We start from the raw sequence: 18,098 nt of genomic DNA, 5'->3' as shown, positions 1-18,098 counted from the left end.
TCCACCCTTTATTTTTTTTTCCCTCCTTCGATATGTGGAACTGTTCGGAACGAATATGTGTACCGTTACACCCCTAATCAATCAATCAATCAATCAATCAATCAATCTATCTATCTATCTATCTATCTATCTATCTATCTATCTATCTATCTATCTATCTATCTATCTATCTATCTATCTAAATAATGTTTGAGCTCTATTTGTTCATACTTGTATACTTTACGTTTATACTATACTTTTATTATACTTATCCCTTTTATACTTTATAGTCACTACCCTCTATGTGAACGTGTATGCAAACATTAAAATCTGATTAGATTTTGAATCGCCTATAGCCGGAAAAAGGGATCGTCGTCCATCATAAAGCAGATGTTAGGTTTCGGTATGCAGTTATTCATTCGCCGTTGGATTAGATTTTTTTTTTCCCCCTCCTCAATTTAGTCGGTGCAGCTACTGCCAGCGTTTGTTTAGCCGGAGTGTTTGGGCAGATGACAGCTTGGCAAAGGGAACTGTCCAGTGCTGTTTTCAAACCGAACACACTGCTGCTCTAATGAAGTGCTCATCTCAAACTAAACCATCCTGGAGCGGGATGTAGCGCTTTCACTTACCGAGTGTTATCTTCCGCACCAACGCTCGCTCGTCCTGAATGCTAAACAGAAATACGTTTTTTCAGGCTCAGGAAGTCTATATTACACTTGCTTACACACACACACACAGATATATATATCTCTATTTTCTGCTGACGCCCGTCACACACACACACACACACACACACACACACACACACACACACACACACACACACACACTAGATAGACTTTCATTAGGTGGCTATGTAACAGCATTGGTGGGGATCTAGGAGACACACACACACACACACACACACACACACACACACCAGCGCGGTCCAGACAGGACCTCACTGCCTAATGGTCACTCATTAGCTCTGAGAGAGTCGATGTGTACAATCAGGGACCTGAAGGATGGCACTGGCTGTCAGAGAGAGAGGAAGAGTGTGAGAGAGCAGGAGATGGAGGAAGAAATGGACAGATAGATGGTCAGAGATTTAGTGAGAGGCAAAGAGATTTGGCCGATGCAGTGAGAGAGAAGGATGGATGGAAAGAAAGAAATGAAAGGAAAAAACAGAGACGCCAAAGTGATCGAGGGAAGAGAAAGCAAGCGGTGAAGAAGATAGGAAAGAAGCCAAAGTAATGAAAGGAAAGAGAATGAACAATGCAGAGCGAAAGCGATTTGATGAAAGAGTAGAAAATGAGTGGTCCACTAGAGGGAAAGAGAGTGATGGAAAGAGAAAGTTAGCAATGAAAGGAGAGAAAGCGGTTGATGGGAAACTCTATGGAGGGAGAGAAAAATAAACAATCCTTTGGAGGGGAAAGAGAAAGTGAGAGACGGTAGGAGAAAGAAAGCGAGCGATGGAGGGAGAACATAATTGATGGAGGGAGAGAATGAGCAATGGAAGGGGTTGAACGTGTGCAATGGTGGGAGAGAGAAAGTGAGTGCTCTGAGGAAGAGATTGATGGAAGAGAATGATAGCGGCGAAGGAGAGAGGAAAGAAGTCAGTGATTGCAGGAGAGACATTGGAGAGCAAAAGCGATGTGATTGAGAAGTAGAAAATGAATGGTCTGTTGGAGGGAGAGAAAGTGAGTGATTGAAAGAGAGAAAGTTGGCAACGGAAGGAAAGAGTGAGGAATGGAGGAAAGAAAGTCAGCGATGGGAGAAACAATGGAGAGAAAAGAAAGTGAAAAATAGTTTGAAGCTGAAAGAGAAAGTGAGAGACGGAAGGAAAAAGAAAGTGAGTGTTGAAGAGAGAGAAAGTTAGAAATGGAAATAGAGTAAAACTGAGTGATAGAGGAGAGGGAAAAAACAGTCTGTTGAAGGAATGAGCAAGTGAGCAACGATCACTGCGTTGAAGGAGAGAGAAAGTGAGTGATGGGAGAGAGAAAGTGAGAGATGGAAGGACAGAATGTGAGTGAAAGAAGAATAAAGAAATGTGAGCAATGATGGGAGAGAAAGTGAGTGATGAAAAGGGAAGAATGTGAGCAATGCAATAAAGGTGGAGAAAAAATGAGATGGAGGGGCAGAAAGTTGAAGGAGAGAGAACGTGAACAATGGATGCAAAAAAGCGAACGAGGGAAGGAGTGCTAAAGTCGGCAAAGAAAGGAGAGAGAAAATGAGTGTGGAGAAAAAGTGAGTGTTGGTGGGAGGGAAAAAAGCAGTGCTTACAGATAAAGTAAGTGATGGAAGAAGAGAAGAAGTGAGCGATAAAAGGAGCGATCGAAGGAGGGATAAAGGAAGTGGTGAAGAAATGAGAGGGTGACGGAAGAAGGAAGGAAGAACTATAATGTTCCTAGTGTCGATAAACATTGGTGAATTTTATCTAGATATGTGTATAGAGCTTTCTGCCCTCTTCCTCATACATGAACACATGGACAGCACTGATTGGCTGGGTGCTGTGATTGACAGATAAGAGCTAATATGATGTCCCTCCCACGCTCGGTCAGTTTTGCTGTCTTGGCTCTTAGGAATGTCACGGCCGTGTTTAGTTTTTCCAGCTGCTTCATGCAGGAGCTTTGTGCTCCATCTCCGCTTTCTGTATTGATGATGACTTACTGCTCCTGCTGCTGAAGAACCTGGAACTTCTTATCGCAGTAATCGCAGATCTGTTTGTCAGATCCGTAATCGTTAATGTTTGGGAAAAATCGTTGTATTTTTTGTTAGGTTATTTTTTTTGTCCATCTGCAGCAGCAGGTCCGCATTAGTATTCTGGCCCTCAGCTCCATCCGTAATACGTGTCTGAATATTTCATAAGGTGCAGCTCTTGGAGAATTTTACAGATAGGTGCAGTCGTTCACTGGCGAGAGCAACGCAAGAGCAAAGATTGCCATTTATCAGCACGGCCCAGAAACTCTCATCCTGTTTCAGAGAAGCGCTTTTATTTAAATCGCACGGTGGGCGAGTTCACACGTTACGATTGTCATACGATGTAAAAAAAAATATATATATAAATAAATAAAATTAAGCAGCACTTCGAACTAAATGCATGTGAGGATCACATCATCATGGCAGATTTTGGTGCTTGATTTAAAACTTGACGCAAAAACAAATGTTTGGTGATTATAAAAAAAAGTATATTTTTATATGTATATTTTTAATGAGTAAAGGAAGGACGTCTCTCTCTCTCTCTCACACACACACACACACACACACACACACACACACACACACACACACACACACACACACACACACACACACACCCCACCCTCTCATTAAGCCTCTTTAAACTCAGTAACTAAGGCTGTCTGCTATCATCACTCCTTTAATGGCAGAAGCAATTGAGAACAAAGCCGTAGGTAATGGGTCTGCGCTGTCTCCCCGCTGCGATTGATTCGAACCGCCGTTTGACACGTTCGCTGCTCGTTAGCACCGGAGACCCGCCGAGCTCGCAGCCTCCTGAAGATCCCAACCCTCTTTTAAATCCGAGAAGCGCTCACCAGCACGCGTAACGTCTGCGTTGCTGAAAGCAGTATGGCAGCTGTAATGTAGTTATTGAAGTTCTGATCAAACAGTATCTGACTATCTCTCACTTTCAAACACACACACACACACACACGGATGCCTTTGAACAATTCCATTCTGACTAACTATTCGAGAGTAATAATATAAGCAGGGAGAATCTTGAGTCACACTCGATATTAACGCTGCTCTCAACATCTCTGTCGCACACTGGCAAAAGGAACAAGCATGGGCGGTGGATAAAGCAGTGTGCACTTGAGGTTTTCCATTTCCTTGTAAAGACGTCCAACGTGTTTCCGGCCGTCAGGGCAGCATTTTAAGGGTTCGTGTATTTGCAGCCGTGTCACAGGAAGAATTAAGGAGTATCCAGCACGCCGTCGCATTGTAAGGGATTAGTCCGTAATGAGCTGTAGCCTTCCTCCCCAAGGACCGAGAACAATGAGCTCTTCTCTTCCACGATGCGGTGAACACACACCGCGGCCTTCCTTTCGTTTCTCAAAAGCCTGCGTTTTTATTGTGCGAAATAATTGGCCTATTTGTGCACATTATGCCGCGCGTTATGGAAATGGACCGACAGCACGGCTTCATTCGGAGGGTGTGCGGGACGAGGCGGCGAATAAACTCTTAGGGAGGACGTAATGCGTTTTTCGATTGTCTATAGTGTCAAGAACGTTGAATAGCTATGCCATGGGTTCATGTTTTTTTTTTACTCTTTTTGTATATCGAATACCGATACCGCTGAGCTCAAATCTTTCAGCTGCTTTTCCTCAGAAGATCAAGACAAAAGCTCGGAGCTTCAGGTCCCTTAGGGTCGACACAACTCGTAATAAACAGATTTTATTGCTTATTAACGAGTCGAAACGTTATACTAAAATTTTGTGAGCATGCCTTGAACGGATTTTAGTATTCAGCCTCGATGTGTGTTTTTTAGTAATAAATGTCTAAACATCTCTGGAGGAAATCGGTGATCCTGTTTCCTTTCTGATCTCCGGACCTCGCTGATCCATCTTAATGCAGATGGAGATCTCAGCTATTGGAATCCATACGCTAAAGCTAAGGATGTCTCACATAGGAACCATCATGATGGCTAATTAACACAAACAGTTTGGATACAGTGAAATATGTGAACGGTTTTACACTTGTGTCCATCAGAAAAACTATACTTGGAAAAGTTTGTGGGCAACTAACATCCAATCCTTGATTTTTTTTTCCACCATCCCATTCCACATTGACTCCCCTTTTGCTGTTATGATAGTGTGGTGAGGAGGCCTGGGGTCGTCTTCCAATTCACTCTGTTCAATAGGATTGAGGGTCAGAGCCTCTATAGCAGAAGATATTCCACTACATCTCATGTAAAGCATATCTTCATGGCTTTGTGCACATGGAACTGGTTTGGATCTCATAGTTCAAGTGAAGGGAAAATATCTCCCGAAAAGTACAATTGTGTCCTTCCAAGTTTGTGGTAACGTTTTGTGAAAGAACCACATATGGCTGGAAATGTCAGGTGACTCAGGACCATTTTGGGGTGTAACGGTACACGCTTTTGGTACAGGGCTTTCGGTTCGATCCTTTTCCCATGCGGAACGTAGTTGGAATCCGAATAACACGAATGTATTAAGTGGCGAACCTCAAGTTTGTTTAGTCTCCGCCTTGCATTTTAAGCGCAATGTCACTGTTTGTTTGTTTTTTTGTTTTTCATTTTTATTAAACATAAAAACATACACTACAATGCCAGGGGTATATAACAGAAACTAGAGTTAGGGCAGTGTCATTGTGGCTACTCACTCCATTCCAGAAATATGATTTGTTTTGCGAATGCGCGAAATCGCTGCCACTTCCCGCCATCACCAAATATTTTACAACAGTATAGCGATACATTCATAATAATAAACTGCGTTAACAGGGAAAAAAACGACAAGCGATTTTTATATTTTGCGTTTCTTCCCCCTTACCCGTAGCGAAATCGAACCGAACCATGATTTTTAAAAAAACGAGGTACGTAACGAAGTGTGAATTTTCAGGGAACTCGGATTGTAACAATGTTCCGTACGTAAAAAGTGCGAAAACGTGTAGCGTTACACCCCAATAGATACCGTACCCACACTGAAGCATGGTGGTGGAAGCATCATATGATATTGGGCTGCATCTCCGCATATGGTACAGGGGCATTAAATATCAAAAACCCCTGCATCAAGCGATGTACCAAAGGAGAAATTATAATCTCGTCATCCAAAAAAAACATCTCATAAAATATATTATTGAAGTTGGGCAAGCATCTTTATTTTCTCTCGCCCTGTTGAACTGTGTGGTTTGTCTTGCCCGTGGCGGCCGTCACATCACATTAGTTAAACGACAGGGCTCTAACTGACAGAAGGTGACTGCAGGAAATGAGGTCGCTCCGAGGCTAAACACGCCACACGTACTCTACTCGGCTGCACCGATTGATGGGACTCGTTCCTTCACATGCCTTATAGAGAGGGGGAAAAAAAAAAAGTAAAGGTTTCACAGTCGTTTTTATATGTCGTCCCTTTGTCTCAGTCTCTCAGATTTGATTGCGTAAAACGCGTTACCAATACTCGACAGACCTTGGATGCAACGACTGCCTGGCTCCAAGCGATTGACAAATCAGAAACCATGTTTAAACCCAATGTTTTTGATTTACCCGGGCGTGGGGGGACATTCGCATCGCAATCAGACGCTAGGACAGAAGGGAAAAATCTCCACCTGAAAAAAAAACAACAAATGAGTTGCAACATAAGGGTCATTTGAGTACCTGTTGTAGGATTTCGCTTCATAACTCGCCTCATCTCTGTGGCAGTGCTTCAGTCTTTAATGTCTGGTATATATATTAATGTCTGGGGCATCCCAGACGAAACATCGCCAACGTGAAGCAATTCCCGTGGTTTTTTTTTTCCAGTCACGTGTTTAGGATGACCATCTCACAGTGTACCTGCTTTTATGACCTGCTTCTACTGCATCAATCAAACCCGAAATGACATACTGATCAATGCGATATGGCACTTAAATGCCACGGAGGGGAAAATGTTCAATTGTGGCAGCAGAACGTCTTGCTTGTACCGCATGACCTCCAGTTTTCTTATCCCGTCAAAGAAGAATACAGGTGGTCCCCTGTACTGCCTGGAAGCACTGAGAGAATTGTAGCTCCCGTGGCTTTTCCCTAGCCATGACCGGGTCCGTTTTCTTCTCCTCCGCCTCCTCAGTCTTCGCTACTTGCTCTATTGATTACCGTTGCTGATGCTGTTCTGTACTATAGTCCATGGTGATTTTGGTTTATTTTTCGATACCAAATTGCGGCGTAGGTCCTCATCATACAGTCTACATGCATGTCGTTTCCAAGTACGGTGTGATTTGTAACGATCGTACAAGACTGCAGAATTCGCATTCTGTAGAAGGGCCGTCTTCCTTTTCGATTGCTAACTTGCAGAAGGAATGCAGAAGGTACAGCACCACCCGAACAATTCATGTGCATCTCAGCGTCAATGTATCCTTTGTGTTTCCGAGGAAACGGCTAGTTACGCCTTGTATCTGTATTAGTGGTAAACAGAAAGCTCTTTTAATTTATTTATTTTCTTCGACAAGCATCACTTTTGTGCGATTTTCACCCCCAGGCCCCCCCTGTTGAACTCGAAGCGATACGGCTTTGATGAAAACGCTTTTTCTAGAGGAACACGCATGCTTATTTTCGCCTCCGGCAATTACGCCCGAGCACTCTGTCTGAACGCACGGACGTTAACCAGCGCCGTAGAATTCATCACATCGAAAATGCAAGCCGCGTCCCTCTGGGGCACGCAGTTAGCAGACCGAAGGATGTACAAACAATGTAATGTAGAAATATGTAGAAAAATCATGAGCTTGGCTCGCTTGCCTCAGGCAAACCTTTAGTTTTTGTTTTTCTGCTCAAAAAACGTTTAATAGATGCAACTAGACGGGTGATACCTGCTGTATCGAGCAACACCGGTCGCGGGGATGAGACATCATGCATGACATCATCACCACAGTCCGATTCTGTCCTCGTCCGATTTCTCCTCGTCAAACTGTTTCTTAAGAGCATTCTCTCAGCACCACTGCACCATCATGGTACTGATGTATTTTGTTTTGCGAACGAATTGCGCTTCAGGTCCTGAGGTCGTGGATCAGTTGAACTCACCACAGAGCCCATACGGTGGAAGTAGAATTTGGAGAAGGAAAAATGACTCCTTTCGCTGGCATCCAGTAACTTTGTGTAGTTTGCAGTGTGTCCAATACTATTTCTGGTCAAACCCTTTCTTTATAACGTCACTGTGCCAATCATGGTTAAAATGTGCCGGTACTCTATTAGCACTGCTTGAGTACTATGCTAGGAAACAAGCCTACAGGTCATATGAATGAGATATATCGTTTTCTCACCGTCTGCCTCGCTGCTTGTGTTTGGGTCGGCTGTAGTACAGGATTAGACCGTGGCGCCTCATATTGATCTCCGGGAAACTTCGTGGAAGTGTGAAGTGCAGTACGCTGGCTATAATAGCAGCAATGAGATTACAGGCCTGAGCCCCTTCTCCTTCTAAAAGCCCTCTTTAAAAGCAGCTGCTGCAACACTTTTCCTCCTCCGCTAGATCATCGAGGGAGCCTGGGATAGAAACCAAGTGTGTGTGTATGATTTTCAGAAAACTCAAGAGTTGTTTACTCCCAGATGTGGAGATGTGCAACAACTTCTAACCATCGAGTCATGTTCTGGTTCCTTCGCAAGATAAAGTAGACAGGCTGTATCGATCGAGCAAGAGATACAGCAGCAAAAAGGATTAAAATGAAATAAATGTACACATCAATACATTAGTTATGTTTAGATATTAGATTTATTACAACAAGTAAACCGGAAACAAGCAAACATCCACCCATTGGATTATCCACAAATGCAGGTTAATTCACTATCATGCAATAAAGAAGGCATGCGTGAACATGATCCAGAAACGCAAAGTGGAAAACTGTTCTGTGGTCAGACGAATCAAAATTTACATTTGGAAACCATGGAAACAGCATCCTCCGGGCTAAAGAGGAGCGGGATCATCTGGCTTGTTATTCGTGCTCTGTTATGGGAGTGCATTAGTGCCTGTGGAATGGGCAACTTGCATATTTAGACTGTTCCATCAAAAAAAAAAAAAAAAGTCCAGGTGCTAGACTGGCCTGCCTGAAGTCTAGATCTTTTATCATTTGAAAGCATTTGATGCATCATGAAATGAAAAATACAACAAAGGACACCCAGAACCGTCACATATGGGACAACATTCCTCTCTCAAAACTTTAGCAACTGTTGAGACCTGTTGTGACGATCAACATGACCATACCTTTTTTTGTTTTATTGTGAATACAATATGGATTTATGAGATTTGCAGATCATTGCATTCTGTTTTTATTTACCTTTTGCACATCGTCCCGACGTTGTTTTGGAAATCGGGTTGTAGTGTGATGCCGGTGGGACGGGTCGCCCATGATATAGAGTTGCTAGTTCAGTGACTTTCTACCTCCCTTGCTGACTCGACCCTCTACAGCTTTTGTCAGATTAAATTTGCGAATGTGTTTACAAACCTTGTTAATTAATAACACGAACTCCGCTCACCCCAGCAGGCCACAGCTGGCGCTCGCAACCGCAGAGCGATTTCCAGAAACCGGATTCCTGCTTCACACAGCTTTCACACACCTTTTTGTGTGACCTTTTGTTCAAAGCCTCTGGGATGCCTTAACATTTAGGAATCCATAAGCGTTGTCATGTCTGTGATTGTTGGGGGATATGATGCGCAACTTTTTTTTTTTTTTTTTTTTTTTGTAACCCTGGGATACCTTTTGTCCTTAATCATTTTTGTTTCATTCCGTCCAATTCCCATCCACTAGCTCCTCGATGTCTTCTGAGGACTTCTGTCTTTTTTAAAGTACCACTCATGCTTTAACACAACGTCTCTACAGGAAAGCGCTGTCTGCCCTCTTCCATATACTTAAACTGACATGCTGATTGACAGATGCCAACCGGGGGGCTTTTCATTTCAAAATAACACCCTTTGAATACCCCTGTAATACTCTTTTTGCTGAGGGCTGTACCAAACATCAACCCAGGGATTAGAACTCTCAATTTTCCAATAACAGGGTGAACCCTTTTTCATCCTGGGTTTTTCCAAAAATTTCCGGTAAACTTTCCATGGGAACTTTATTTGGGGAGTTTGGGAAACGTTCCAAATTGGACACTTACCAGGAATTTATGGGAATTCATTTTGAAATTTCGGGAAGTTTATGTTATCTGTATAATATACAAACATAAAAATAACCATTTTGTTTAGTCATAAGCTGACGCATGCAAACCCCCTTTTTTGGGGGAATTATTAGTATAATCTTGTTGCACAATAGCTTACACGCTGCACAAGGAAATTTTAAACATAAATACACGGAAAATTTGTGTAATTTGTTTGTTCGTTTGTTTGTTTGTTCCTTTCTTTCGTTCGTTCGTTTGTTCGTTCGTTTGTTCCCTCCTTTTTGTTTGTTAGTTTGTTTGTTTGTTTGTTCGTTCTTTTTTGTTTGTTTCTTTCTTTCTTTCTTTCTTTCTTTCTTTCTTTCTTTCTTTCTTTCTTTCTTTCTTTCTTTCTTTCTTTTCTTTGTTTTGTTTGCTTGTTCTTTCTTTCTTTCTTTCTTTCTTTTGTTTGTTTATTCGTTTGTTTGTTCGTTCTTGTTTCCTTCTTTTCTTTCTTTCTTTCTTTCTTTCTTTCTTTCTTTCTTTCTTTCTTTCTTTCTTTCTTTCTTTCTTTCTTTCTTTCTTTTCTTTGTTTTGTTTGCTTGTTCTTTCTTTCTTTCCTTCTTTCTTTCTTTCTTTCCTTCTTTCTTTCTTTCTTTCTTTCTTTCTTTCTTTCTTTCTTTCTTTCTTTCTTTCTTTCTTTCTTTCTTTCTTTCTTTTTTCTTTTGTTTGTTAGATTCGTTTGTTTGTTCGTTCGTTCGTTTCCTCCTTTCTTGTTGTTGTTTGTTTGTTTTTGTTATTTCTTTCTTTCTTTCTTTCTTTCTTTCTTTCTTTCTTTCTTTCTTTCTGAGGTTTGCATTTTATAGTGAGGTTGTTGGGTTTTTGTTGTTTTTTTATTTTTACCATTTACCGGTCCTTTTCAACACTATGGCGAAAAGTGTCTACTTTCGGGAAAGTGTCATTGATCCGTTCGGCAATTCATCCTCATCATAGTAAAACGTTCTGGCGACAGTCCAGTCTGTTGTTGTCGGAAAAGATCGACATTCTCACACGCACCGAAACGAGCCACGAATCCAAACCAGTTTATTTTGCAATCAAAGACTCCGACTAGACGCGACACACTGCCAGGTTTAATCTCCTCGGTGGCGGCGAATCCCGACGCCCCCTCGTCGACGCTGACTTTTGATATCAATCCGACTTGTGATGAGATTAGAATGATTTTAATTTCAGCTAATCGGAGATGAAAAACACGACGCACTGAAACATTTGCAACTGTGCCACCGATGCTGCTAAAATCCGTCTGGGGAACGGACCCCCCACACAACCCTGAAAACATTCCTGTTTCTTTGTGACCGATAACGAACGAGGCTTTGCGAACGTTTTTTTTTTCTTAGCGCACAAAAGCAGCAAACGCTTGTGGATAGATGTTTTTATTGCTGACCAAGTAAAATCTTGGGTCATTACATACAAGTGAACAAATCTGTAGATTGTACGTTATTGATATTAGTTAATATTTTTACAGCTAGCAACTTTTTACCGATCATTTTTGCAGTACGAACGATTGTACATCATATAAATTTCACTCTATATACGATGCTCTTACATGGTTTGGAAACTTCGTCCACCACTGAGTTTTTCACACTAGCTAATGGACTAAACTTATTTGCTTCCGAGATGTCGGATTATCTCCTGTACCCTGATGTTGAGCGATCCATTTAAAATCAGGAAAGCCGCCAGGTATGTAATGTAACACGAGATCACTTCCATTCTTTTTGTTGATGCGACCAAATCTGTTGGAAAACATTTCCAGACAGTGTATAAATAAAAGCCTGTGGATATCCGACCATATAATTAGTTTTTGTGCTTTTTTTGAGAGGTTGTAACTTAACATCCCTGGATCATAGAGGGTTACGGGCCGTGCTCAAGGGTCCAAAAGTGGCAGCTTGGCCATACTGGGGCTTGAACCCCAAACCTTCCAATCAGTCACCCAGAGCCTTTAATAATAAACTCTTACCCTTTTAAAAACACGGGGAAATGCGAAGAAAGAATTTCACTGTGCAGTGATGTACATGTGACTTCTCAAAAGCCTCTTTCTTTCTTTCTTTCTTTCTTTCTTTCTTTCTTTCTTTCTTTCTTTCTTTCTTTCTTTCTTTCTTTCTTTCTTTCTTTTTTCTTTCTATCTTTCTTTCTTCCTTGCTTCCCTCCTTTGTTAGTTTGTTCTTTCTTTTGTTTGCCTGTCTGTCTGTCTGTCTGTCTGTCTGTCTGTCTGTCTGTCTGTCTCTGTCTGTGTTTGTTCTTTCCTTTCTTCCTTCCTTTCTTCCATCCTTCCTTGCTTCCCTCCTTTGTTAGTTTGTTCTTTCTTTAGTCTGTCTGTCTGTCTCTTTCTTTCTTTCTTTCTTTCTTTCTTTCTTTCTTTCTTTCTTTCTTTCTTTCTTTCTTTCTTTCTTTCTTTCTTTCTTTCTTTCTTTCTTTCTTTCTTTCTTCCTTGCTTCCCTCCTTTGTTAGTTTGTTTTCTTTTTCTGTCTGTCTGCAGTGTTTGTTCTTTTCTTTCTTTCTTTCTTTCTTTCTTTCTTTCTTTCTTTCTTTCTTTCTTTCTTTCTTTCTTTCTTTCTTTCTTTCTTTCTTTCTTTCTTTCTTTCTTTCTTTCTTTCTCTGTCTTCTTTTCTTCATCTTCCTTCTTTCCTTTCCTGCATCTCTGATTTTCCACCTGTTTGTTTCTGTATGGATCTCACTAAACTGACTAGCTTCCCATAATAAAACACATTATGTTTGCTCCCATTTATTCTCCAGCCAATTAGGTTGCCTGGCAACCAAAACATGGCTAGCTAATGGTGGGCTAGCTGACCGCGTGATGATATGTCCAGCCTGGTTTAAAAACAAAAAAGAATTCAATTAAAACCGAGCCTAGAAATGTAATGGACAGCCCGAGAATCGAGTGCTTGTGTTGTGTTGAACGCGTGGTAGGAGTTTATTATTGAAGCTGGCAGTGTTTATACGTGACCTTTTGGCTGGTCCGCCTTCTGATTGTAATGGTTTGATAAAGTGCAGTAATGAGTCTAATTGCTGGCATAATTACGGCGAGTGGTCCAGGATGTGTTAATTATACTACTTGTGTGACGGATAGTGAGCTGAGAGATGAAGTAGAGCTGCTGCTGATGGTCTGGGGTTCATTTATTTATTTATTTATTTATTTATTTTTTTGGATAGAAGTTGGCTTTAGCATCATCATCAGACTTTCTTTCTTTCTTTCTTTCTTTCTTTCTTTCTTTCTTTCTTTCTCTCGCTTGCTCTTTCTCACTCACTTTAGTTCAAAAATTGCGTTTTGCCATATTTATATTGTTGTCTTTCTCTCGCTCTTTCTTTTTTTGCTCTCTTTCTTTCTCTTGCTTGTTTTTTCTTTTATTTGGTTTTCTGTCTGTGTTTTTCTCGCTCAGACTCTCTCTTTCTCTCTCTCTCTCTCTCTCATGCAGTCTCTCTCTTTTTCCCCAGTTTCTCATGTTTGATTTTTTTTTTTCTCTATCGCTCTCATTCTTTCCTTCTCTCTCGCTCTCTCTCATATTCTCTCTCTCTCTCGCTCCCGTAATTCTCAATTTGTGGTTTGTGTCTTTGATGATATCGAAGCTGTGGATAAATTCATGCTCATGCTCGTGTCTGCTGTAGCAGTAGGTTTGTTTACAGAAGAGGAACAGAAAGGAAAGTGTTTTTATAAGATGTCCAGGTTGAGCAACAGAGCTGGGAATCTATCTATCTATCTATCTATCTATCTATCTATCTATCTATCTATCTATCTATCTATCTATCTATCTATCTATCTATCTATCTATCTATCTATCTATCTATCTATCTATCTATCTATCTAATTTTTTAAGATAAGATAATAAAAAATCACTTCTGACGTGCTGTGGCAGAGAATAGACTGGGGGAGAATACATCCTAGCATTTTACTTCATTACAGAGCACATTTTATTGTTAATGAAGCATTGTAACACACACACACACACACACACACACACACACACACACACACACACACACACACACACACACACACACTCTGTGTCTCTGTGAGCTGTAAAGCTCAAAACTAAAGTTCCATTAGTCCCACAAGCAACAGCAAGCATCACCTGTAATTGTTAATCTGTGTGTGTTTGTTTGTGTGTGGAGACTCAAATTGAAGGGTTGTTTTTTTCGTTTTGGCTTCTAATATTAAAATTGAGTGGTCTTATTGAGGCTGGAGGAAAAAGAATACTGGATGACTCCCTCTTGAGTCGTGGATTGTTGTGATTGAGGTGTTCTCTTTAATTTTTTTTCCCCTTTTGCTTTTCTTCCCCAGATGAAACACGACACCGAAATGTATTGAGCTGGTGTTAGTAAAGACAGGTAGTGATGTAGAGAAGGTGAGGAGGCTCGTTCCAATTCATCCTAAAGGTGTATAATAGAGTTGAGGTCAGAGCTCTATAGCAGGAGATCGTCCACTCCAATATCTTTCCATATAAAGCATATATTTTTCGGAAATGGCTTTGTGCACAGAAACATCATCGTGCTGAAACAGTTTAAGGTCTTTTAGTTCAAGGCGAAGGGAAATTTTTATTTTACCACAATCCCAAGACATCCTTTATGTTGTGGTTGAAGAACCTCGTACGGCTAGAAAAGGCAGGTGTCCCAATACATTTGACAAACGGGGACCGAATAAAATCAGGTTGACTTCCACTAATCTCACACACACACACACACACACACAGGCGCCGGAACATCCTCTGTGTAATTCATTAGCGAATGTAAATGTATGTAATGACGATAATGTGATTTGTGTCGAAGTGGGAACTGTCCAAGGTTCTGAAGCTCATGGTTAATGTTATACCACGACCCTTGTTATCCCAATGACACAGACAAAATCTATTTGTAATGAATTACATTCATGACACATTGAATTCGATCCAACTCAAGTCTCCATTCTGATTGGTCTCCCCCTACCCCTTCAAAAAACAAACAAACAAACAAAAAAATATATATACACATAAAACAGCAGCTTCAACAAGAATGCTTTTTTTCCCAGTTGCGACCTTTTCTATCACAGTTATGAGCTCATTTTTATACCTATTAGTCTATAACTGACTCATAGCCATGTCAAAAACTAATGAACTGTCTTGAAATGTACTGTCTTGTTCCATAATGGCCATTTCCTCTAAAAAAGATGATTTCCTGTAGGTTTTTATTCACCATTGTAGTCTTTTCATTATGCCTTGTTTTGTTTTTGTTTTCCCCCCTAAACCAAACCTTCCTTGACTTTTTGCTAATATTTTTTGGCTTAGTCTATTGCTTGACTTTTTTGAAACCCTGGTCTAGTCATCAAATTTATACTATATGGGAAAAAAAGTATTGGGACACCTGATTTTTTCAACAATTTGTGGTTCTTTAAGAAACTGTTGCCAAAAAAGCATTAAAGGTTCCCTTTATTGAACTAGGAACACTGACTCAAACCTGTTCCAGCACCACATGTTCATAATGTTCCTGTGCACCAAGCCATGAAGATATAGCTTACATAGCTGGGAAGATGTGGAGGATCTTTTGCTATAGAGCTCCAATCTCACCTCTATTAAACACTTTTAGGATGAATTGGAACGGCCTCCTCACTTCCTCATCTACACCACTACCTGACTTTACCAAAACTCTTGTTGCTGAATGCACACAAATCTCCACAAATCTAATGGAGCATCTTCCCATAAGAGTGGGATGATATCTTCTAGTCTTCCGCGGTGTATAAAGTATCGACGTTATATATTTGAACAAAGCAGAAAGTCAGGAGTCGTGTGTCAGATTTATTGTCCCAGCTGCCGTTTGGTTCGTTGCCATCACATCCAGTGCTTTTTTTTTCTTCGTCTATTTAAATTTTTATATGGTTATAAAATCTTGCTCCCCAACAGGACGCAGTATATCGGCGTATTCCTTTTTCACTCGATCAGCTAAAAAGCGACTTATATGGCTAGTTTTAGAGAACTTTTTTTTTTTCTTGTGACTGTAAATTTGCTCGCTGAACGAATTTATCGTTGGTCAGGTAGCGCTGATTTAATAAAATAATCCTATAATAATCTTTATTTTATATTTAAAACTGTTTTAGCCTGTCTCATCTCAATTGGAAAAGAAATTCATAGCATGGAAAGAAGAAAAACTTAAACTTAAAATAAATAAAATAAATTTTTTTGTAATTTTTTAAATCCTTTTTTTTTTTTTATTTTTAACACCAGCCTGGTGATGCTGTGAAACTTGAACCTTAGTAATTCTAGGTTTAGATTAAGATTTACCATGAGTAGCTCACATCAAGTTTTTGCAATTGCCCGCAGGTACATGATGCTGATCGACGGCAGAAACGAGGTGCACATGATCGACAGGGACAACTCGGTCTTCCACGTCGCCAACCTGGAGTTCCCGTACCGCAAGGACATGAGGACCCACCTGTCGAACACACTGCTGGACGGGGTGAGTTTGCAGGGCCTGCAATTTCAATAAATAAATAAATAAACGCTATCTTGCGATTGGTTAGTGTTGCTTTGATTGACAGAAGAGACACAGAACGATGTCCCTCCCACCCACACAGCATAGCTGGATTTTTTTCTCTTCGCTTCAGATGTTTTTTTTTTTTTTTTTTTTTTTTTAAATTTAATATCTGATTTATCCGACAAAACATTTCATTCAAGAATGAGTCCAAACGTGTCTTTTATTGTGCTGAATTTGATGCCGTGCTTGAGACCCCCCCAAGTTAATGGTTCAGATGTGAAGTCACATGCTCCACATTAGATGAGCAGTCTGATGTAATCGGAGGACTTTAAATATAGCCGTTCTTCCTTCCGGTGCACGAGCAGCGCTCGCGTATTCACCAGAGCGCTAATGGAGCTCATTTTACCGGCATTAAGAAGTCCAAATAACAGCTTGTGTGAGCCAAACGATGTTCTGGAAGATCCAAAGCCCAGCTGCCGCTTCTGCTGACCCGCGCTACGTTCGTAACGGTTTCCTGCTGCCAGTGTTTCGAAAGTCACCAGGCTGACAAATCCGTTTTTTTTTTTTTTTTTTTTTTCCACCCCAGTAAATAGGCTTCAATCCTTTTAATAAACACCTTCTAGAAGATCGGTCTTGAGTTTCTTTCTTGAGAAGATTAGTCTTGAACGTTTGCCTGGCTGACTTTGAGTAAAAGATAAGTGTACATAAATTTGACACATGGACATTTTTTTTTTTTCCCCCTCGTCATTCTGTTTTCTACATGTATTTTTGAATGTCTGTCAAAAGTGTGGAAAAACCTGGTCTTTTTTCGGTTTTTGAGACCCATGTTCCATTTGTTTCAATGCTACAAATTCAGTAAAAGGTAAAATTTGCATTGAAAAATGAATTGGACGGCGAATGGAAGTTCTGTGGACAAAAGAGTCAAAATTTGGATGAAAGTCAGAAGAGAGGATGTTAGCAGACTCCCTCACCCCACCACAGTCAAACATGGAGGTGGAAGCTTAATGGTTTTAGTTTGTTTTGGAGCTACTGAATCAACATAGCCACAATTCCATGCTTCACCACCATGCAATTCTGTCTGGACTGAGGATAATTGATTCCAACTTCACCATACAACAAGAAGTACCGTATTTTCCGGACTATAAGCCGCTACTTTTTTCCCACGCTTTGAACCCCGTGGCTTAAACAATGAAGCGGCTAAATTATGGATTTTTCCTGGGTTTTTCCCGGTTTCACAAGCTTCATGCCAAAAAACTGAGCCCTTATATTAAATCAGATGCGCTCCCACTGAATCGGGCCGCACCACATCATAAATATGGATGATGTTCCTCTGACGTTTGACCTGCCGATCACTCGGACTGTCTACAGGAAATGGAATCATTCGTCACGCTGAAAACAACCGGGCATGAAAAAACACACTTCACCTGTGTTCTGAGCTGCACGGCATCGGGAGAAAAGCTTCAGCGATGGTGATTTTTAAACGCACGACTTTTTTGGTAGGCTACTGTTCAGATACAAGCTGTTTAACAGACACTGTCTTTCGTTAAAGCCTGTGTAAAGTTCATTCGTTTCAGTGTAGACACCTGCGGCAAAAATTCAGTGGGTGTGGCTTATATTTGGGTGCGGTTAATAGTCCGGAAATTACGGTATCAAGCTCTGAACCATCTTTTAAAGAGCAAACAGTTGCCTAGAGGTTTTTCCATCATAGAACGGCCTGCCCAGTCACTGCACCTAAACCCTATTAAACTACTCTGGGATGAACCGGATCAAGAAATTTTCAACTAGTGAAGAGGGGCTCTGGAAAGTTTTACAAGAGGCAGGTCAAAGTATTTCAGCTGAATGTTTGGAGCACCAA

The 18,098-nt window shown here is 40.8% G+C and overlaps 1 protein-coding gene across 2 annotated transcripts in view; it reads left to right on the top strand.

Annotated features, from left to right (window-relative positions):
- rngtt (RNA guanylyltransferase and 5'-phosphatase) overlaps positions 1-18,098 on the top strand; it is a 116,570-nt gene that overhangs the window by 20,864 nt on the left and 77,608 nt on the right. For both annotated transcript variants that reach the window (XM_046873258.1, XM_046873259.1), the window contains exon 9: positions 16,090-16,225. In XM_046873258.1, the coding sequence (XP_046729214.1) occupies positions 16,090-16,225 (136 nt within the window). The remainder of the gene's footprint in view (positions 1-16,089; positions 16,226-18,098) is intronic.

This window comes from Silurus meridionalis, chromosome 18 (assembly GCF_014805685.1).
Source record: "Silurus meridionalis isolate SWU-2019-XX chromosome 18, ASM1480568v1, whole genome shotgun sequence".
Taxonomy (NCBI): Eukaryota; Metazoa; Chordata; class Actinopteri; order Siluriformes; family Siluridae; genus Silurus; species Silurus meridionalis.
The sequence above is the reverse complement of the archived record's forward strand: the minus strand, read 5'-3'. Positions and strand labels throughout refer to the sequence as shown.